General features: G+C 51.0%; 1 protein-coding gene across 1 annotated transcript in view; it reads right to left on the reverse strand.

The window, feature by feature from the left end:
* Positions 1 to 2,172: 2,172 nt before the first annotated feature.
* The window catches only part of LOC111185404 (L-gulonolactone oxidase), a 33,404-nt gene continuing 13,096 nt past the window's right edge, over positions 2,173 to 22,480 (reverse strand). Inside the window, exons 6-12 of the mRNA XM_022594993.2 lie at positions 19,267 to 19,452; positions 11,747 to 11,854; positions 10,819 to 10,895; positions 7,036 to 7,185; positions 6,028 to 6,192; positions 4,453 to 4,543; positions 2,173 to 3,803 (exon numbers count right to left, since the gene is read on the reverse strand). Of these exons, the coding sequence (XP_022450701.1) occupies positions 3,675 to 3,803; positions 4,453 to 4,543; positions 6,028 to 6,192; positions 7,036 to 7,185; positions 10,819 to 10,895; positions 11,747 to 11,854; positions 19,267 to 19,452 (906 nt within the window). The 3' untranslated portion in view covers positions 2,173 to 3,674. The remainder of the gene's footprint in view (positions 3,804 to 4,452; positions 4,544 to 6,027; positions 6,193 to 7,035; positions 7,186 to 10,818; positions 10,896 to 11,746; positions 11,855 to 19,266; positions 19,453 to 22,480) is intronic.

The following is a 22,480-nucleotide window of genomic DNA, read 5'->3' on the forward strand; positions in this document are numbered from 1 at the left end:
ATATGTTTATGTCAGACTGATTTCAAGGAGTTGTCTCAAGCCTGAAATCTGTAGGGCAGCCCCACAGGCTGGAAACTCAGCCAGGAGCTCTTGAGACAGAACTTATTCTCCCAGAAACCTCAAGTTTTTGTTTTCAATAAGGGCTTTCAGTTGATTGCATGAAGACCACGTCCATTTTTTATTTTTATTTTTATTTTTTTTGCGGTACGCGGGCCTCTCACTGCTGTGGCCTATCCTATTGCGGAGCACAGGCTCCGGACGCGCAGGCTCAGTGGCCATGGCCCACGGGCCCAGCCGCTCCGCGGCATGTGGGATCCCCCCCGGACCAGGGCACGAACCCGCATCCCCTGCATCGGCAGGCGTACTCCCAACCACTGTGCCACCAGGGAAGCCCGCACGTACATTTTTGAGGGTAATTTCCTTTAGTTTAGTCAACTCATGGTAGATGTTAAGTGTATTCACAAAATACCTCTTTCAGAACAGCACTTAAGTCGGTGTTTGATGAAACAATTCAGACTGTAGCCCAGTAAGTTGACACATACCTACTGTCCACACCTGGTGGCGGTGAGTGGGGCTGCTTTCATGGGTGCTCGGCCTGTGCAGCGATCAGAAGGGCCCCATGCTTGTTTTAATGCCCTGCTGTCACCCTTTTGAAATCTTTTTTTTTTTCAGTTGAAGTATAGTTGCCCTCGTGAAATTCTTAATCGTTTTGTGCTGGGCCCTGTGAACTACACAGCTGGTCCTGCTGAAGGGGTAGCTCTTGCCCTCGAGGCCGTGGACTTAGGTCTTGAGCCAGCCTCTCTGGGGAAGTTGAGTCCAAGTGGACTGGCCAGGTGTCTGTGGCTGTACCATTTCCCTTACACTCCATTACACACTCCCTGGTATTGCTATTTCATGCCCTATGCACATTAGTCTTGTTTCCCTGAATTCAAATATAAATTTCTTTACTTTCATTGGGGTAAAAATATATATAACGTAAAATGTACCATTTTAAGCATTTTTCAGTGTACAGTTCAGTGGCATTAAGTACATTCACTTTATTGTGAAACCATCACTCCCATCCGTCCCCAGAATTTTTCATCTTCCCCAACTGAAACCCTGTACCAGTTAAACACTATCTCCTACTCTCCCTCCCTCCCAGCCCCTGCCACCCACTGTTCTACCTTCTGTCTCTGCGAATCTGACTACTGTAGGTACCTCATGTAATTGGAACTGTACAGCATTTCTCTTTTTGTGACTGTCCTATTTCACATAGCAGAATATTCTCAAGGCTCATTAATTGTAGCGTATATCAAAGTTTCCTTCCTTCTTAAGCCTGAGTAATAGTCCATTGTATGTATATTCCACAATTTATGCAGTCATCCATCAGTGGACATTTGGGTTGCTTCACATTTTGGCAACTGTGAATAATGCTGCTATGAACATGGGTGTGCAAATATCTCTTTTGAGTCCCTGCTTTCTGTTCTTCTGGGTATGTGCCCAGAAGTGGAATTGCTGGATCATGTGGTAATTCTATGTTTTGCTTTCTGAGGAACTTCCATACCATTTTCCACGGCAGCTGCCCCATTTCATTTCCACCAGCAATGCACAAGGATTCCAATTTCTCCAGGTCCTCGACAACACTTGTTATTTTCTGTTATTATTGTTTTGATAATAGTGGTCCTAATGGGTGTAAAGTGATATCTCATGGTGATTTCATTTTCATTTCCCTAGTGATTAGTGATGTGCAGCCTCTTTTCATGTGCTTACTGATCATTTGTGTATCTTCTTTGGATAAATGTGTATTCAAGTCCTTTGTCCATGTTTTGTTTAAAGGAATTTTGCCTTGTAAAAAAATTTATTTATTTATTTTTGGCTGTGTTCGGTCTTCGTTTGTGTGCGAGGGCTTTCTCTAGTTGCGGCGAGTGGCGGCCACTCTTCATCGCGGTGCGCGGGCCTCTCACTGTCGCGGCCTCTGTTGTTGGGGAGCACAGGCTCCAGAGGCGCAGGCTCAGTAGTTGTGGCTTACGGGGCTAGTTGCTCCGCGGCATGTGGGATCCTCCTAGACCAGGGCTCGAACCCGTGTCCCCTGCATTGGCAGGCGGATTGTCAACCACTGCACCACCAGGGAGGCCCCTTTGTCCATTTTTTGTTTGTTTGTTTGTTTTTGCAGTACGCGGGCCTCTCACTGCTGTGGCCTCTCCAGCCGCGGAGCAACAGGCTCCAGACGCGCAGGCCCAGCGGCCATGGCTCACGGGCCCAGGCACTCCGCGATATGTGGGATCCTCCCGGACCGGGTCACGAACCCGTGTCTCCTGCATCGGCAGACAGACTCCCAACCAGTGCCCTTTGTCCATTTTTGATCAGTTGTTTTTGTGTTGTTGAGGAGTTCTTATATAGTCTGCGTATTAACCTCTTATGAAACATATGATTAAAATATACATTTCTGGATGCCAGGAACCTGTCTTAAGGTTCTTTTTATAAAAATAAATTTAGTTATTTAATTTTTGGCTGCATTGGGTCCTTGTTGCCGCGCACGGGCTTTCTTTTAGTTGCAGTGAGCAGGGGCTACTCTTCGTTGTGGTGCGTGGGCTTCTCACTGCGGTGGCTTCTCTTGTTGTGAGCATGGGCTCTAGGTGTGCGGGGTTCAGTAACTGTGGCACTTGGGCTCAGTACTTGTGGCTCATGGGCTCAGTTGCTCCGAGGCATGTGGGATCTTCCTGAACCAGGGCTCGAACCTGTGTCCCCTGCATCGGCAGGCGGATTCTTAACCACTGCGCCACCAGGAAAGCCCCTTAAGGTCCTTTTAATTCCCCCAAAGCACTTGGCACCTTGTAGATGTTCAACAAGAGCCTGGTGAAAGAATAGCCACAAAGTGTGGTAGGTCAGAGGCAGCTCGAAACTAAGTTTGCAGGAGGGATATGAAGAGCATTTTCCAGGCAAGTCCGAGACCCGTTACCTCTGGAAGGCAGTCGGGGAATCAGGGAGCCCCCTGCTCCCAAAGGATTACCTTGGAGATGAAGAGGAGGGAGCAGAGATTGAATGAACTCTTGGCCTTTATTAAAAAGAAGGCAAGGAGAGTCCCACTCCCCAAACATCCCCTGGAATAGACACACTGTAGGTCGGGCTATGGGAGGTCAGATGGACAGGTGGACCCTCTGGAAGAGGGCAGTCCCAGGGCAGGGGGCACGCACCTGAGCATCTGAAAGACCCTCGAGAGTGAAAGAAAGCAGAGCACAGCACACACGACCTCTGTGCCCAAACACTTGCCAGGGGGACCCCTCCCTGCAAGGGTGGGCAAGGGATCCCTGGAGCTCCGGACACCCAACCAGCGGGTGGAACCTGTGAAAGGCTGAATCCTGACCTCCTAGACACAGAACATTTGGGGGCTTCTCTGTCTTCTGGGAAACAGCATGTGGTGATTGCAGGCTTGGGCTGAAAGGATGCGGCTGAAGAGGTAAATGGGGATTTGGTGCTCTTCCTTACATGGGGTTCCTGTGAGGATGAGGGAAGTGGGAGCTGCCCAGATCCAGACTCCTTACTCTGGGTTAGAGCAGCTGTGGGCACCGCGGCAGAGCGCCTGGGGGAAGAGGTCTGTTCCCCATCAGGCCAGAGGGACGCTGAGCCTTCAACCTCATGGGAAGTGGGCCTGGGGAATGGGATGGGGTGGGCTTGACTTGTTTTCTGTTTGTGCTTCAGTAGAACACCTTCTCCAGATACACATTCAGGAACATCCCCGAGGGGTCCAGCTTTTCTCGGATGGCACAGAACTTCGGAAAGGCAGGATACATTTTCTCGAAGTCCTTCCGGGTGCAGTTGTGGGCCTGAGGAAGCAACCAGATACAACAGGCCTCGTTCCCTGGAACCAGCATTGCAGCGGAGCTGCAAACAGGCCCCCACGTCTGGATGCCTGCATGTGTGACGCTGCTACCCCCAGGCACACACAAGCACATACATGCATGCATTCATTCACATGCACCTATAATGTAGAGACCCAAAGAGGAGGGAGGAAGTTCTTGGAAAGTAAAGAAGGAAGGTGTTAAAATGCAGCATTAAACTTCCCATTCCCTTTGCCACCTGGCAGTGGGTGAGTGGAGAGGGCTCTGGCCCCAATTCAACTGCTAATTAGTAAGTAAGTCCTGTCACCTCTGAGAGACCCCTAGTTTCCTGTCTGTTAAATAGACCCACCGCCTTATCCTGCTCGTAGGGTTACTATGAGAATTAAATAAAATGAAAGGTGAGGAAGTTTTCTGAAAACTCAGAGAATTAGTCACTGGGCTGTTGGAACATGAATGCAGAGGGAAGATGGTCTGGTTAGGATCGTGGGGGCCCTCCTTCCTGTCACTTGCTCAGCCCAAGTTTCCCCACATCTAAGCCTTGGGCAGGCAGGGCAACTGGGAGGAGAGGCGCCCTCTGGTGGAAGCCTCAGCTCACAGCAGCTGCCCAGCTGACAACCCCCATGAAACATCCTACCTTGGCCCAGTGGGGCCTGCCCCCCACCTTCTTCATGATGGTCTCGTAGGCCAGCCAGTAGTCCAGCCGCGGCACGTCCTTGCCGTAGGGCCTGGGGAGGGGGCAGAAGGAGGTGAGGCCCTGTCTCTGCTTTGCACGGTCCCACCCACTGTTATTAGGCACCTTGCCTGTGCCCTCAGGACATGGACAGCAGTGACCCAGCACCTTGAGGGCTTCTGCTCAGAAGGATTTGGAAAAGGTTTACATCCTCTTGCATATTTTTTAACTGGCCACTGAAAGTTGTCATGAGTTTAAATAATTTTAAAGATTTGTGTGTGTGTGTGTATGTATGTATATATATATATACATACACACACACACATATATATGTATGTATATTTATATACTCATGTAGCTTGAAGATTTCAATTTTAAATCTAAATATTTTAAAATGTAAATTAAAAAAATTTAATGTAAAGATTACTTTAAGGAGATATATATATATATATATGTATATATACACACACACACAAACCTTAAAAATAAATATTTGTATCAGAATCCCCTCATTGATGTATGGAAAGCATGGCCATATAACCTAGTTGGTCAGTCCTGCAAAGTCAGATTTACTGACAGAAAAAGTCGAAGTCAGAGCTTTAAAAAATTCAAATGTTATGATGCAGCCCCATGGCAACTTTCTCACTTCTGAATTTACATGCACAGGTAGGGATAAGATAGACAGACAGATGTGGATGAGGCTGGCTGCAAGTCTGTCCCTACATGAAATAAGCCTCCTCTCATTCAGTACGTGTTTCAGAAACTCTCTTCTGGCTTCAGGGACTCCCGCCAGGACAGCGCCTTCTTGAATTGTCCCTTGGGATCCCTTGAGTTTGGGGTTTTTTACATGCTGGAGAAATACAGCATAGTAAGATTCAGGCTGGGAGAGAGTATATTTGTCTTTTGCAAAGTCAGAGAAGGGCTATTATCAATGGAGGATGGGAAGGAAGGAAGACATGTCTTAGGCAGGAAGTTTTAGAAAAGAGGAGCTTCTTAAACCGTCCATGCCTGTAAGCCTCATACAAGAGATTACTGTGCAACTAATCAGGAAAAAGATAACGCAGTCATGAGGTTAAGGTATCGGCACAGGGCCTGGTGGAGCCGGTTAAGATGGACAAATGCATCCAGGCCTGATTCTCTTTTTGGCTGAACTGAAACCTGGCCTCAGAATCCTTCTCGACACAGTGCCAGGCTCTCGGAATCAATGACTAGGGCAGGCACATGAGATAGCATAGACTTGTCATTCAGTAATATCAGCTTCACAAGTAGTAGCTATGCATATTAACATTAACATTACTATTACATATTCATTAATATTAATGACTGCATTAACATAACATAGGCTAGAAAGGGTGGTTGTAGGAACTCGAAGGAGAGAAAGACGATTTTCTGTGGCCAGGATCAGGGAAGTCTCCCGGGAGAAGGTGGTGTTTGAACTGGACTTGAAAGCTGGGAAAGGAGAGGGGTCCCTTCGAAGCAGGGTGGCAGGGTGGGGGTAGGGAGCCCAGCCCCACCCTGCCCCCTCCACGAGCTGCTCACCTGTACATGATGATGTTCATGTAGCAACTGTCACGCTGGAAGCAGGGGCTCAGCAGGATGTCGTCCCCCCGGGTGAAGCGCACCTCCACGGGGTAGTGGGCCACCACCTTGGGGTGCGCCTCCAGCATGGCCTTCAGCTCCAGCAGGGCCTCCTTGGTCTTCTCTCTGCACTCGGCCCAGGGGGATGGAACCCAGACCTCAAGAAGGGGCCTCCTGAGCTCCCATGAGGCTCTGCACGGCTTCCCAGCCTTGAGGGCCTCGGGGATCCCGGTCCCCAGGAGGCCCCTTCCTCATGGCTGCTCTCAAAGTCCTCACAGAAGAGGAGACCTACCAACTGCTCCCAGCTCAGATCCCAGGGACCCCACCCAATCGGGGGCTCCCCTTGGGTCTCTGACCACAGCTGTCCCATGCCCCAGCCTCCTCTTTTTCAGACAGTCAGGTCACTCTGATTCCAAGACTTCTACTTTTTCTAATAGTGCTTCCCCAAGAGTGTGGTGGCCTCAGCCCCTGAACATGGTAACAGAGGCACCCCTTAAGCCCTGGGCACCAACCCCCCCCCCCGCCTTTTCTTGAAGAGGGACAAAGAGGGGCAATTCAGAGAGAAAGCTGCAGTGATCTGGGCTACAGACCTAGCCTCAGTCCCGAGGGGGTGTGTCCCTAGGGACTGAGATGCAGAGTACCGGCCCCCAGCCTGCTCCATGGACTCAGCCGACGAGGGACAACGCAGGTGACAGTCTTTCAGAAAAACCAGATGCTGGCCAGCCTGCTGTTACCCAGCTGCATGGCTGGAGAGGAGCTGATGGGGAAAGCGGAGGGGATCCCCTGGCTGGTTTCCCTGAGAGTCACAATGGTGCAAGGGCACCAGATGGGGATTCAGAGCCTCCAGTTTGCCCCCCACTAATAACAGGTAGAACGGGGAGCCTGGTTGGCAGTGTACGTGCTAGGGCAGATCCCAAGGGAATCTGTTTGTTGCCGACCCACCCGCAGGCTGGCCCACACAGCCCCTACCTGGGGATGGCCCAGTCCTGCACGTGTTGCTTGAAGCGGCACTCGTAGGTGAAGATCTTGTGGCTGCGGTTGCAGTTTTCCTTCTTCCCATTGAACAGGAGCCAGAAGAAAAAGCGGTTGATCCAGCCCACGAGGCCTGGGAGGAAGGTGCTGGGGGGGCAGGGCAGAGGGGCCTGTGATCATCGTATTATCCAGCAGTGAGTGAGAGCTGGCTGTTTGCTGGGCGCCGGGCTGAGTCCTTTACAAACCAGGACTTCATTCTCCACATACTCTGCCATGTACGCTTACCTACAGCCTGGAAATCCCTCCAGGGAATGTGAATATCGCCCTCCATCACTCTCTCCATGGCTGCCCCGTGATCCAGTTATGGATTTTATCTCACATTTTATCCCTCTCTTCCCCTTTAATGACTAGGTTATTTTCAGGGTTTGGGTTTGGTGAAAAACCCAAACTTTGATTAAAAAAAAAAAACACACGTAACATAAAATTTACCATCTTAACCATTGTTTAAGTGTACAGTTCAGTAGTGTTAAGTATATTCACATCGCTGTGTGGTGCATCTCCAGAATCTTGCAAAACTGAAGCTCTGTCCCCACTAAACAACAGCTCCCCATTGCGCCCTCCCTCCAGCCCCTGGCAACCTCCATTCTACTTCCTGTCTCGATGAATTCGACTACTCTGGGTGCCTCATAAAAGTGGAATCACACAATACTTGTCCTTTTATGTGTCTGGCTTAGTTCACTTAGCATAATGTTTTCAAGATTCATTCACATTGTAGCATGTGTCAGGATTTCCTTCCTTTTTAAGGCTGGATAGTATGCTGGTGTATGGACATACCCCATTTTGTTTATCCAGTCATCCATCAGATACCTGTGTTGCTTCCACCTTTTGGCTGTTTTAATAATGCTGCTGTGAGCACAAGTGTGCAAATATCTCTTTGAAATCGTGCTTTCAGTTCTTTCTGATATATCCTCAGAAGTGGAATTGCTGGGTCATATGGAAATTCTATTTTTAAGTTTTTGAGAAACCTCCATACTGTTTTCCCTAGCGGTTGCACCATTTTACATTCCCACCAACAGCGCAAAAGGGTCCAATTTCTCCACATCCTCGCCAAAACCTGTCATTTTCGATGTAGTACCACCACATGCCACACCATAACAAAGGTCTTTGTACTTATATTCTTACCAGATTGTTGGGGCAAAGGGCAGGCAGAGTTTTAATTTCAGCAGGTTGCTGCCAGTTTAATTTCCATAAGGACTGTAGTAACTCACCCTCCTTCCACACCTGGCCATCCTGGAAGGGCTTGATTGTTGTAAGCGGCCAGTGGGGGCCAGTGGCCTAGCATGGGGGCTGGGCTTATGGATTCTTGTGTTTGGAAATGAGCTGCCCAAGGAATTGCAAAGGGAAGGCTCTGCGCTTCTTGGGCCACGAAGGAGCTGTCACCTGGCTTTCTGCTCTGGGAAACTCATTCACCAAGTCACATTCTTCCAAATGTATACTTACACACACACACAGATTAAAGTTCATTTTTTTTGTCTTTATAAAAGAAATCAATTTTTACTGTAGATGTGTTGGGAAGCCAAGAAAGCAAAATCAGCCTTCTCCTTGCTTCTCCTTCTCCTGCAGGGGTTGGGAGGGTGAAAAGTACATGCTGCAGGGGTTGGAAGAGGAGGAGAATGCTGTCTCTCTCAAGGCAGATGCTCTCTGGTGTCCCAGGCCAGCATGGCCATGGGGCAGCTCCCACCGGCCCCAGGGCACCAGGCTGTTCTCAGCACAGGAGCTGAGCTTGGCCCTGGTCCTGGCTGACCCTCCAGGGATCTGTTCCCGAGAAAGCCTGTCTCTCTGTCCTGGTCAGCCAGGGCCAACACCATCACCCCTACAGTTGACCGCTACTGAACACCTCAAGGACAGGGACCAAGCTTTTCGTTAGCATTTCCTACACAAATACTATGAGCCTCCTCTAGGTGCCAGGTGTTCTTTGGGGCTCTGAGGATTGACAGGACAGACAGCATCCCTGCCCTCATGGGGCTATAGTGAGTCTGATCGCAAAGCAGCCATTAAGTCACCAGGTATCCAATCCATTATGTTAGTTTTCATTCCCGCATCCTTGGGCACATAATTCAGCGAGAGGCCCAGAGCTGCAGGGATGAGACTGGGTGGACGCAGTTTCCAGAAGACATGAAAAGGGGGGCCACATGGGCTGTGCTCAGAGGTCACGGAGCTCCCTCGGAGCATCCGCCCTGGCTGGGATGTGCCAACTGTGATTTACAGCCCAATTTATTTAGATGCTCCCTGGGACCGGACTCCACAGACACAAGCACATAAAACTGCCAGGCTGCTGTGATGGAAGGGGAGAGAAGCTGGCTGGGCATTTTCCACTCTCACCCCTGATCCGTCATCGGATGGAGCGATGGCCTCTAGGTTGGGCTCACCGTCTTTAAAAAGACACCAGAGTCCTCAAGATAAAAGACTAGATGGCTACATTTGATAAAATTAAATACATCTACACATGATAAAACACCATGAAAGTGAAAGATAAGACACCAACAGGGAGAAGGTGACGCAACACACATAACCAGAAAAGGGCTGGTGCTCAAGATACATGTAAATAAAGCTGTACAAAGCACTAAGAAAAAACCCAATTTTTTAAAAGAACAAAGTGTGTAAATGGGCACCTCACAGAAGAGAAATCTGAAAGATCAATGAACTGAAAAGCTGGGCAACCTTATTAATAATCAGGGAAATGAGAATTAAAAACCATAATGAGGTACCATTTAACACATAGCACACAGAAATTTAAAAGCCTGACAGGTCCAATTTTGTGCAGCTTATGGAGGACAGAGAACCTTACAGTGCTTGGCAGTTAACTTGGTATTACTACTTAGGAGAATAACTTGATCTTATAAAACGAAAGATGCTTATACTTGGTGACCCAGGAATTCCACTCATGATTATATACTCAAGACATCAGAAGCAATTTTCCAGAATGCTCACAGGAACGTTGTTTGTAATGGACAAAAATATTCCTGGAGACAGCCCAAATATCCATCAACAAGAGCATGGATACATACATCGTGGTAAATGCGTACGGTGAAAAAGGACTACTTACAGCTATTCATATCAACATGGAAAAATATCACTATCAAAGCTGAATTACCAATTTCTTCTTTCAGGATTCAGAAAACTACAGTATCGATAAAAGCAAGAGAATGATAAGCATAAAGTCTGGGGGGGTGGTTTACCTTTTTGGGGAGATACTGTGATCTGGGAGTTCCACCAAGAGGACTCCAATTTTACTAGTGTTGTCTCACTTCTTAATACGGTAGCAACAACAAGATGTGGGTGCTTACTATATTAGTCTTTATATTTTAAATTTGTGTTGCCTATATTATTTACATGTATGAAACATTTCAAACATCTTTATCTGATGCCATTCCATGTCTTGGCTGGATACAGAGTCACCACTCAAGGCCCCATAAAACCTTCCCCATCACTCATAGTTACGTGTTTGGTGGCAGACATGGGGCCTGAGCCTGAGCACAGACTTCAGGCTGGGAAGGAGGTAAGAAACAGGACAATACGAAGCTTCACAACACCTGTGAGCCAGGGAGTGCGGCTTGGGCACTGGTATTTTTTAAAAAGCTCCCCAGGGTTGAAAACCCCTGCTCTGGACCCAGGAGACAGACCCAGTTTGCACAACTAGGTAGGATGTTGTTGTTCTGATGGACCACATCTGCAACAGTATATGGCAGGTGCTGGGAAAAGAGACACTTGCATTCCTACCTGATCCAGAGCAGGAACTCCAGTAAATAGAATCCAACAGCATAGTCCCAAAACCAGTTGGCTGAAGAGGAGGGAGGCTGGGAAGCAGAATTTGTGGTCAGTTTGGGGCCAGAGCTGAGTGTCTCCTTAGAGGGAGATGTGTCCCAGGAGAGGCTGTGTGTGTGTCATGGGGGAAGGGTGACCCACCTGCCAGGATGATTGAAAGCCTCACTTCCTACCGCTGATTCCCATGCCCTATCCCCTCGGTTTCATGCTTTTTTTATATGTTCGTGTATTCATGTATTTTGCACAAGACAAAAATGCGCATCTGTCCCTCCTCTTCAGAGCCCACGAGCCGGGTGTCCAGCAATCATCCTTTATGAACCCTACGCCAGCCCCTTATACACACAGTAGGTGTCCTGGCTTTTGCCTGACTTGTTCAATCAACAACATCCTAAGTGATGGTTTTGTTTTCTTCTGCTGAGAAGCAGCTTGTTTGCTAAGGTCACAGTGGGGAGACAAAACCAAGGGTTTCTTCACCTGTACGGTTGCGGGTGGGAAAGATGGGGGTGCTGGAGGGAAGGTGGGATGTATTAGCTGGCTTCTGAGGTCTAGCCCAGCTTCCTAGGACTCAGCCTATCCTGTCCTGCCCACACCTCTGTCCCCTGTTCCCCTGCCCCACATCTAGATTGTCTCTTGACCTCACCCCTACGCATCCCTCCCCGCAGACACATGGACCCTTACTGGGCCCACCTTCCTTCTTCCTTCCACCCTCTGGCCTTTTGTGCTTCTCTCCTCAGGCTCAGTGATGCTCACCCTTGCTTTTCCTCTCACCTCTCACGGCTCAACAGCACGATAACAGGCGTCAGGCGCCCTGGGAGCTGGCGGGAGGGTGGGGACGTGTGGGAATGGTGGGCTGTGTGTGAGGAGGGGAAGATGTCCCGGCTACCTTGTTGGTGTGGTCCTGGTAGATGACGCTGACATTCTCACTGTGCGGGAACCAGAGGAAGCGGAAGTATTCGGATTTTTTCAGGTGGCTGTCCAGGTTGTCAAGAACCTGTCCGAGGCAGGAGGGAGGAGTAGAGATTGTATTGGTCACAGGATGACGGTGGGGATGCTGGGAGCCAGAGCCCACCATCAAAAGAAAATACCTGAACTTGTCCTAACATTGCCAAATAGCACAGAATGTGTCTTATAAGATGCTGGCCGTTAACAATATCCACTTACAGGTGGACTTCCTTTAGTAACTTAGAGGACAAAAATGACCTCTCATTTGTTCTGGCTTGAGTAATTACTATCTATGTAAGTTTGGGCAAGTGCCTCAGTTTCCTTATCTGTAAAGTGGGATTAATAACAGTACCTATGTCAGGACTGTTATGAAGATTAAATGCATTAATGCTTAGAAAGTGCTTAAAACGGTGTCACAAGCTTGGTGAGCCCTGTACAGGTACGGGCTGCTGCTGCTACTCTTACTCTTACATTGTCATTGTCATCATCGCTTATCCCCACAAGGCCTGACACGTCCAGGGCCCTCAATAAAATGGACAGGAGAGCCTTGCTCGAATATGGCTCACCATTTGCACACGTGGAAATAACATTGCAGAGCAAATCATGTCTCCTTGACATCCATCAAGCGGATACAGGACAAGTTCTGAGCCAAAGCAGAGACGGGTTTGGGGTTTGACAGGCAGCCGGGAGGTAGGGGAGGAGCAGTGGTCTTGGAGTAAGTCCTGGATTCATGTCCTGGCTCCGCAGCTGCACGACCTTGCAGGAACCACATCCCCTGAGCCTTGGCTTTCCCACCAATAACATGTGGGCACTTGTGCAGATGAAATGAAATGACCTATGCTGAAGCTTCCGAGTTGAGTGCCTGCCACGTGGCCTGTGCCAAGTGGAGAGTCTTGTTTCTGAATGTGAGCAATGCTGCCACACATTTAGGGCCCCGGCCCTATTCCCCACCTGCCGAGTTCTCAGCTGTGAGTCTCAAGAAGCCCTCTGAGGCCTCTGGGCAGCATGTCTTCATCTGTAGAGACCTTAATAGTCTTCCTTCCTTCCTTCCTTCCTTCCTTCCTTCCTTCCTCCCTTCCTCCCTTCCTCCCTTCCTCCCTCCCTCCCTCCCTCCCTCCCTCCCTCCCTTCCTTCCCTCCGACTGTTGTGAGGACCAAGGGAGTTGCCGGATGTGAAAGCAGTTTATAAGCTGTTAAACACAGCTTGTGATTTCCACATCTGATCAGGAAGGGAGGTGAAGCCAAGATGAAGCGCTGAGGTGACCCCACCTAAAACTTCAGTTTGGAGCATCTGGGAGCAGTGGGGGAACTTTAGAATTCTGGATCCTTGTCGTCACTTCAGGGAGGCCCCCTAACTTGTTAACCGATGCTTGATGGGGCCTGGGGGATACAGGAATGGGTTGCCTTCCAGTGACCTGGCTGCCATGCTAAACCTCCCCCAGCCCATGCCAGGCCCAGGCTGTCGGTCACCCTATTGCATCTCCGCACGTGTCTCTCCAGTCTTCCCTATAATCCGCTCCTGCTGCCAAGGACGGTGGCTGACTTAGCTGCCGCCTTCGCTCTCACCGGCCCTCTTGCAGTAGCCTCATAATTTGCTCCATTTTGCATCTCTCCAGACAACGTCACAGGGAAGCACCCAAACACAGCTCAAAAATCCCCAGCAGCGCTCCGTCTCCTACGGAATCGAGCCCAAACAGTTCAGGACTAAGATGCCTCCTTCTACAGACACTGTCCGGTACCTTCACCACTGGCCACGAGTGACAGTGGAGTACCTGGAAAGTGGGATCTGAACTGAGATGTATTGTAATTTTAAAGCTCCATGTAAATCCGCCCCCCCCCCCCCCCCCCCGCCCCAAAGCTCTCTCCTTCCATTCTAAGCAGTTTCTATTTATATCACATCCATCCCAGAAGTATATTACAGGTATTGAAGCATACATCTGTCTCTGAAATTCATCAAGCGTCTCCTATAGGTCAGTGACGATTTCATTCATATTTAGTTTCTCCCTGAGGGCAGAGATCAGCAAATTTTCTTTCTGTAAAGGGCCAGATAGTAAATATTTTAGGCTTTACCGTCTCTGTTCCAGCTACACAACTCTACCATGGTAGCGTGAAAGCAGCCACAGAGGATACATTAACAAGGAGTGTGGCCGTGTGCCAATAAAACTTTATTTACAAAAGCAGGCAGTAAGCCAGCTCTTCTCTGTGGGCCGTAGTTTCCCAACCCCTTGCCCTAGAGCTGCTAGCGTAGCTCCTTGGACACAATAAATGCGGGAGGGCCCTATGATTCCTTATTTGAAGAGGAGGGCCTTTTCTGCTGGGCTATAGACCTAGGGAAAGTTCAGGAAGAAACTCCAGAACCCTGTTACTATCACTTCCCTCCTGACTGGGTGGTGGACCCCTGACCCATCACCTCCGGGCAGAGCTGATTTTCTCCTGGGAGAGCAGGGAACACAGTCTGGGCCTTGGATGGAGGATGGGGCTAGGACACGAGAGAGCAGAAAATCCCCCATTTCCTCATGTCCCAGCATCCAAGGCCATCCTATATTGCCCAGAATCTTAGCAGTAAATGTAATCGTGCCCCTTTCTCAGCTCTGGTGACTGAGAGATGCGTGCCCAGATTTCCACCCCGAATGGAGTGATGAGAGCCACTCTCACATCACATTTTGTGCCTCTCTCCTGATCTCTGTCATTTCTTTTCCTCCCTGAATTAGAGGGACAAGGCATATCTTTTTCCCCGACACTAAACTCTAAGTTCCTGGAGGCATGCACCACGCATGCTCCAGCTCTGTACCCTCTGTGCTCCCTAACTCAGCATGGAGTGGTGGCTGAACGATGGAGCCCATCCAAGGCCCATCCCATTGTGAGCTTATCTCTCTCCCTTCAGGGCCTACAAACAATCCTATCTGGAGGAGGAGGGTCCCTAGGATCATGGATTTCCTCGGTCTGACTTGTGGTTCCTGGGAGCACCATCAAAGGGGTTTGGGCCCCAGAGGAAGTCTTCCTTGCCATGTTATTGGCATGAAGGGTTCTAGAGGATTCATTCCCCCCAAATTACTGCCACTGCTGAGTTGGCTCTTGGGACCTGGTTACCAGGCTCAAGAGCAGAAGCTGAGAGCTCCATGTCCCGTGGCTGGAGGTTACCCAGTCATCAGCGAACGACCACCCAAGATAGTGGCAGGCATTGGGATGCTGCTGACAAGGCTGGTGTGTCCCTGGGACCAAACCTGCTTCCCAGAGCGTAGCGGGAGCGGGTGATGCAGGCAGCCAGCTGTACTCCTCACATCTCATTATGGTTTGCATGGCATAAAGGGCAAAAGGTTGACAGCAATTTCCAAAATCCTCATGTCCTCTCACGGGCTATGATTTCATACCAATCAGACTGCAAAGAGTCAGAAATGCTGAGACTGTCATAAAAAGCCATGAAGGCTGCCCTCTTCTTGGCCTCACTGCCCAGAAGCACTGATTCCGAACTCCCCCTTCCTCTCATACGGCTTTGAGCAACCTTCAGAAACCGTGTTGGGATGTAGTTAAGAACATCAGTCACGGGAAGCACGGAATTGCATCTGAGATGGACCACACACAGCATGGGTGGGAGGAGATGCGGAAAATCCCAGAAAGGGATGGATTTTCAATAAATTCTTGACCAACTGACCTTGAGTTACCTGGTATTGAGGTCTGTATTTTGTGGACCCTGGGGAGGTAAAAAGACCTCAGATAACATCCCTGCTCTCCAGAAACTGACCACCAAGCAGGAAGGAGAAGGGAAAACAAATGTTAAGAGGCTCCTGAGCAAATTAGGGCAACCAGCACGTGTGGCCTGGAAAGTGCAGTGTTAGATTCAGAGTCTAGAATCTACCCACAGAGCAGGTATCAGTAGGTAGTATTCTCTTCGAATAAAGCCAGAGAGAGGACGGACTGAGGGTCCCTCTCTCGGAGGCTATAAAGGGCAGTGGACTCAAGTGCTGTGTGTCCTTGAGTCCTGACAGCAACCCCGTGGGGACAGTGGTGCTCCTATCCCTACTGTATCGGTGAGGAATCCAAGCTGGGGCTGGGGGAGGGAGGAATTGTGCAAAGTCACAGCGGGTCAGTGGAGAGGGCGGTCTGGCTCAGAGAGGTGTCACAGGCTCTACACTGCACCCTCGTGGTGGCTTTCCTGGGACTCTTCCAGAGCTCAGGCTGGAAGCCCCAGGATAGATACACATGCTGGATGGGAGGAAGGGAATAGGAAAGGAAAGACACACAAGGGAAGGCAAAGTGGCCGAGAAGCTGAATCTTCAAACCCGCCTTTACATGCAGAAAGCCATCGTCACAGTCCTTTGTCCTGGCTTCCTGTCCTCTCCTCCAATGCCCTCCTGTGGCTCACGACCAGCCCACCTGGAGGGCTTGGCCATCAGGGAGCCCACCCTCGTCTAGAGGCGACATGAGGCTGGGGGGCTGTGTGCATCTCGGAGCAGCTGCTACTTAGAGGCAAACGCTCGGGGCAGCATGGTCTGCAGCCCCAGGGGAGGTGGGACAGCTTCCTAGACACCTGAGTGGCAAGAAACCGGGAGCCGATGTCAACGTATGAACCCAGGAAGGTTTACTGTCTTCCTCTCAGTTCTCAGGAACCTGCGTGCTCCTGGAAGTGAGGCCCCATTATTTTTCCTTTTGGATTAGAAGGAAAACCTCCATGCAACTCAAGAGTGAGGAACAACTGGTCTAGTGACGGTTCTCCGATTGGTCCTCCTTCCTTCCTCTATGGGCTGTTTCCTCCTATAGGGAAGCAGCCTGGGTCTTGGATCCCACCTCCATCTTACACTTCTTCCCAAGCATTCCCAGCCCCTTGAAGGGGCCCCTTAAAGGCTGCTCTGAGTGGAGAGAGGGCAAAAGTGAATCGAATGTGGGCCAATTGACTGTACATACTGCTGGCAGTAAATGCCAGGGCTGTAAATGCCACCCACCCTCTGTGCGGTCCTCATCTGTGGCCGGCGACTGGGGGCAGGGAAGGCTGTCCGTGGGCGTCCTGCGTATGCTGATGCCGGGCCCCACAGAGACCTAAGCTGGGTGTAGGGCGCGGGGCGGCCTAGCAGCAGGAGCCGCTAGTGGGTAGGGAGAGAATCCACGGGGGATCTGCTGACTCGTGGAAGAGGGGGAAGAGCAGGGTCTAGCCCCTGGAGGCCTTGCAGGATGGGCTGGGGTCCCAGGGGAAGGACGGGGCCTTCCCACCAGGGTTCACGCCCCTCCTTGGGGATAAGGGCCGAGAACGTCACCAGATGCTCCAGGGGAAAGAAAGAATAACGTTAAGAGAGGACCCTCTGTCTGCAGGGCTGGGTGACGAGGTGCGGACACAGTCTTGTATCGAAGTGTCGCACTGGTTTACAGAACGTCCGCGCTGAAAAGGACCTCGGGGTTCACCTAATCTGACCCCACTTTTAAAAGACAAAGAAACCGGGGCTCCAGAAGTTTGAAGGACTTGGTCAAGGTCACACAGAGCGAGCTGCACAGTCAGGCTTGGGGCCCTGCCTGCTTCCCCAGAGCCCTTACAATATACTCATTGAGTGTTACTGCTGTATAATTGTGTGTGTGTGTGTGCGTGTGTGTGCGCACACGCATGCCCGGGGGCCAGTCCTACTTGCAAAAAAGAAGCAATCTCTCTATCTCTGGGTCAAAGTATTCAGCTTCGAAATGAACAAGTTCTGACCTAAGTGAGAGGCAGGAAAATAGATTCAACAACTAAGCACGCTGCAGCCCCTTTCTGGTTGGAGGTGGTCTCTGCCCAGCTCCCTTCTTTGCCTGCGATGCCCACCCCCCCTTTAACCTGCCCACTGCTCCACTGAGACCATTCTCACCGAGGTCAGCAATGGCTCCTGATGGCCAGACCCTCATGTTGATCCCTGATTCCCCACAGCGCTGGACTCCTGGCTGCTCTGTCCCGGACACTAAGGACTAAGGCTCCCTTCTGTCCTCCCCCAGACCCTCTCTCCGTGGGTGATCCCATCCACTGCCGTGGTCAACCGCCCAGGGGGCTGTTGATCTCTGCTTTGGGCTGAAACGCATCTACCCCAAATTCATATATTGAAGCCCTCATCCTCAGAACGTGACTATATTTGAAGCTAGGGCCTGCTTGGAGTGAACAAGAGGCCTAGATCTGCCCCTTAACGCTGGTCTGGGGAGGCAGACTGGAGGTGGCCCCCAAGAGCTCAGAGCCCGGGGTGGTTCCAGGCAGTCACATGGACCAGCCCCACCCTCATGGGGCTCCCTGGCTTAGCCATGCATCGTCACTGCCAAGCAATTCCTTCTTGGGCCAAAACATCAGGCAGCTCATTTGCCAATACTGGTCCACGCAGGCTCAGCATTGATATTCTAGGGGTCAGTGCTGCGTCCCCTACAGGCATCCCCAGAATCACTTTCTCAGCCACCAACTGGGATTAAAGTTTCTGGGGTTAAAGTTTCACCAAACACCATGCCTCTGAGTAAAGGGCCTTGTGGATCTAAATCCTTTGCCTTGAGGTTTAATGCATTAGAAATTCCAATGGTAAGGATTTTTAGACCAGATTCTAGGTAACAATATTTTCCATTCGTCACTGACTAGGTACCGTGGGGAACATGTTTCAATACTGAACTAGACACTTCGCAGGTGTTATCTGATTTAATCCTCAGATTCAATACTTTAAGGTAGACATGATTTACTTTGCTTTTAGATGAGGAAACTGAGGCTCAGCAAGGTTCAGTGGCTGGCTCAGGGTCACAGCTTGGAAGTGGTACTGCCAGCATTCAAGGCCAGGTCAATGTGGTCCCCAATCCCGCCATAACCATGTGGGGCCAGTACTGCTTGCATCACTGCCGACTCCATCTGCACAGAGGGTCTACCTGTATTGAATGGTGAGGCGATTATGGAGGAACTCAAATGCCAAGGAACTTGGAACCATAGATTTGGGTCCTATAGCTTAGTGATTACCAGGGATAGGTCCATGCTTGCCAGGCATTTCAGGCCTACTCCATGCTACCCATCCATCCATCCAGTCATTCATCTCATTCATCCATCCATCCATCATCCATCCATCCATCCATAATCCATTCATCCATCCACTCATGCATCCATCCATCCATCATCCATCCATGTATCCATTCATTCATCCATTCATTCATGCATCCATCCATCCATCATCCATCCATGTATCCATTTATCCATCCATCCATCCATCCAGCTAACCAACATGGGTTTTCATTCATTCAAAAAAACACTGCTATCAATCAGAAGCTATCCTTTCTGCCCCGCATCATCCAGTTCCTCTGAGCTCCCCTGACCTGCTCACAAAGGGATACTGCTACAGTAACCTAGGGCCAACGAAGGTCTGGTGAGGTCAGCCCACTGCCCCATGCAGGGGGCCTACAGAGCCGCGGGGGCTCTCAGTGGTGCATGACTTACTAATGCCCTCCATTTATTTTCTGAGGCTGAGCGGTGATGAAGGAGAGACAGTACCTCTGTCAAGGTTGAGGGAAAGGAAGTCTCCTGCAAGTAGAACTGGGGCACGCACTGCAGGGTGATGGTGAGGACGACTCCAAGGCTGCCCAGGTGCACCCGTGCCGCCTGGAACACCTCTGCGTTGCTGGACTCAGAGCACAAGAGAATGGTCCCGTCGGCCGTCAGGAGGGTCAGCGCCACCACCTGGCAGTGGGAGAAGAGCCACATTTCAGAACCCCTAGACTTTGCGTGATGTCCTCACTTCCCCGTTTGTCCTTGGAAGTGAGGCCAGGTGTCTCCTAGTCCCAGAAGCCCACCGTCATCTGGTCACAGGGAACTTTCCCAGCTGGGTCCCCAGTCACAGCCTGAGGGAGCCTCAGTCTTGGGGGAGGGAGGAAGGGGAAATGGGGAGAAGGAGGCTGTGTCTGGATGGCATCGGCCCTCAGCCATGTGGTTCCGTGGGACCCCAGTGGCTTGTCCTCCCACCACTGCCTTGGTCATTCTATGGACTTCACACTCGGGATGCAGCGAGCTTGTCCTCTGCCCGGAAGAAGTCTAAGATGACACAGGCTCCAAAGAGCCCTGAGGCCCTGGGTACAGGGGGCTTGTGAAGGCAAAGGGAGGATGTGTGTGCATCCGGGGGAGAGCCGGCCCTGCTGTCCCAACACGCAGCCCGGGGACCAGGGTCCCCTGCAGGCTCTCTCTGCCTGTTTCCCCCCTGGGCACCGACTCGAGTCCATCTTCTCATTCGGGGACGTCTCACTTGCCTCAGGAACTAGATTCCCCTACTTGGCCACACACAACTGGAAACCTCTGGTCTCTGCAAAGAGTGGGCTGGGCAGTTGAAGACAGGCGGTTATCGTCAGTATCCTGGCCCCCATTTCCAGAGGAATCCTCTTTCATTGCCTGTGGAAGTACTTTTCCACACTCTGCTACCTGCTCATTTGGATGCAAATTGCTTTCGACGTGTGCAGTTGGTGGCTGGGTGCTCAGGGTGAGAGAACAGATACAGCTGAACTAATTCTAATTAACAGCAACCAAGACGAAAGAGGAGACATTGGCAGAAATGGGGCACGGTGGCCCTCTGTGGGAGTGAGGGCGTCAGAATGATTTTTATAAAAATCAGACTTTGGGGCTTCCCTGGTGGCGCAGTGGTTGAGAGTCCGCCTGCCGACGCAGGGGACGCGGGTTCGTTCCCAGGTCCGGGAGGATCCCGCATGCCGCGGAGCGGCTGGGCCCGTGAGCCATGGCCACTGAGCCTGCGCGTCCGGAGCCTGTGCTCCGCAACGGGAGAGGCCACAACAGTGAGAGGCCCCGCGTACCGCAAAAAAAAAAAAAAAAAATCAGACTTTGTCTGAGATCCAGGGCAGAGGATGAGAGCTGCCAGTGAAACACTGCAGCAGGGCCCAGTGACAATAAAGGTGGACAATGGTTCACCAGCTGTGTGACCTTGGGCATGTGACTTAACCTCTCTGTTCCCTCATCTGTGAAATGAGAATAACCAACTCAGAGAGAGTATGTGATGCACCCAGCTAACTGCCTGGGGTACAGTGGATATTAAATATGCCAGTCCCCTCCCGTCTCCTGCGTGCAGGGGCCCATCCTGTTCAGCTGAGCCTCCTCAGGGAAGTGGCCAGTAAATCTCATGTGCATTTTGATTTCTGGCCACTCAGAATTCTTTTCCATACTCTGCTGATCATTTTGTAGAAACTGAGGCAACCAGCTTGACCTCACCCCTGGAGAGTAGACTAGGACTGTGGCCAAATCTTGGGAGGGGTGGTTTACTATCCTTCAGCCCCAGTTACCACTGGGCTCTCCTGGACGGTGAACCCTGCTCTGAGAGGGTAATGACAAGTCTATGGAGGGCTCTGAGTGCCTGGGAATCAGGTCTCACAAAACCTACCTTGCTTTGCTTCGTGGTCGAATGCCCTGGGCCTTTCCCCTTCCCTGGCTCATGGCATCCCCTCAGGATGCCTCTCCCTTGCCTGGTGATTCTCTGAGGCTTTTGTGCTTGAAAGAGGGGGGAGGAAAAGGACAAGGGCCACCAGTGTGAGTGCATAAGGTTGATGAGAAAGCAAAGTGCAGATTTAAGGAACAGTAACTCTGAAGTGGCTCCCCCTCGTGGTGTGTGAGAAAACAAAGTGAAGCCCTGGAAAGTGCTGTTGGCCATTTTCTATCCACCCCATGCAGCTCTGGACTGGAGCACGTGGGACCAGCTCCCAGAAGCCACAGTCAGACAGCACCTGCCGGGGTGTCCGTCTTCCTTAGAACAGAGGAGCCGTGCTCCTGGCTGGCTGACTGGGGAACACGTAAGCCATCAGTGCGGTCAGTGCCGCCAGGATGCTGACATTTCTTTGACAGCGTAGAGTGTGGGCTCTGGAAAGGGCCTTGTCCTACATACAAACCCATCACAAACATGTATTGAGCACTAACTGTGTACACTCAGCTAAGCACCCTGCACGCACTGCTGTTGCGATCATCCCCATTCTCCAGGGGAGCAAACTGAGGCAGCCAGAGGGGAAGAGGCCTGTCCCCTCCCTGGTCACACAGACAATAGTCAAAGAGCTGGGAGGCAAAAGCCAAACACCAGCACTTAGCAGTGATGTTCCGATGGCCAGAGGCCACATGGCCCAGAGTGTAGGTGGACTTCGGCAGAGAGGCACGCGGTGAGCTATGGCCAGCACGAGGGTCTCTCTCTCTCCCCCGAGAGTGAGCGGCCAGCCTCCATGGGTACCCCCCAGCAGGCTGCTTCACGGAGCCATAGCCTGGCCTGTTAGAAGCTCCTCCTAAAACTGAAAGTTAAAGGAGTTTGCCCCCCAAAGGGGTGGCTCCTGACGCAGGCGTCATGAACTGTCATCCAGCCCCCTGGCATTGACACATGCTGTCTCATTGAACACCCTCCCTGGGTTGAGGAGTATTCTCCCCAGGTGACAGCTGAAAACAGGAATGTCCAGAGGAGTTAAAAATCTGCCTACGTGCCGCACACAGCACACATCAGGCTTAGGTCTGGGGCGCAGGTCTGAGCCCCAAACTTGTGCCCCAAACTGGGCTCTCGTGAAGTTTAAGAAATGCTTTTTGGTGAAGGTCAGGTGCGGATCCCAGGCCTGCCTGTGCTGGGCTCCTTCCTGGCTCCTCCCCGACTTGCTAATCTGGAAAGTCCCCTCGCTTTGCCTGGCTCCTGCTTCAGACCTTTCAATGGGGATGGAACCCTTTGCTCTGCTTGCCCTTTTCC

Source organism: Delphinapterus leucas, chromosome 6, assembly GCF_059928025.1.
Source record: "Delphinapterus leucas isolate spDelLeu-1000000601 "Yukka" chromosome 6, BTC_Dleu_Yukka2, whole genome shotgun sequence".
Lineage (NCBI taxonomy): Eukaryota > Metazoa > Chordata > Mammalia > Artiodactyla > Monodontidae > Delphinapterus > Delphinapterus leucas.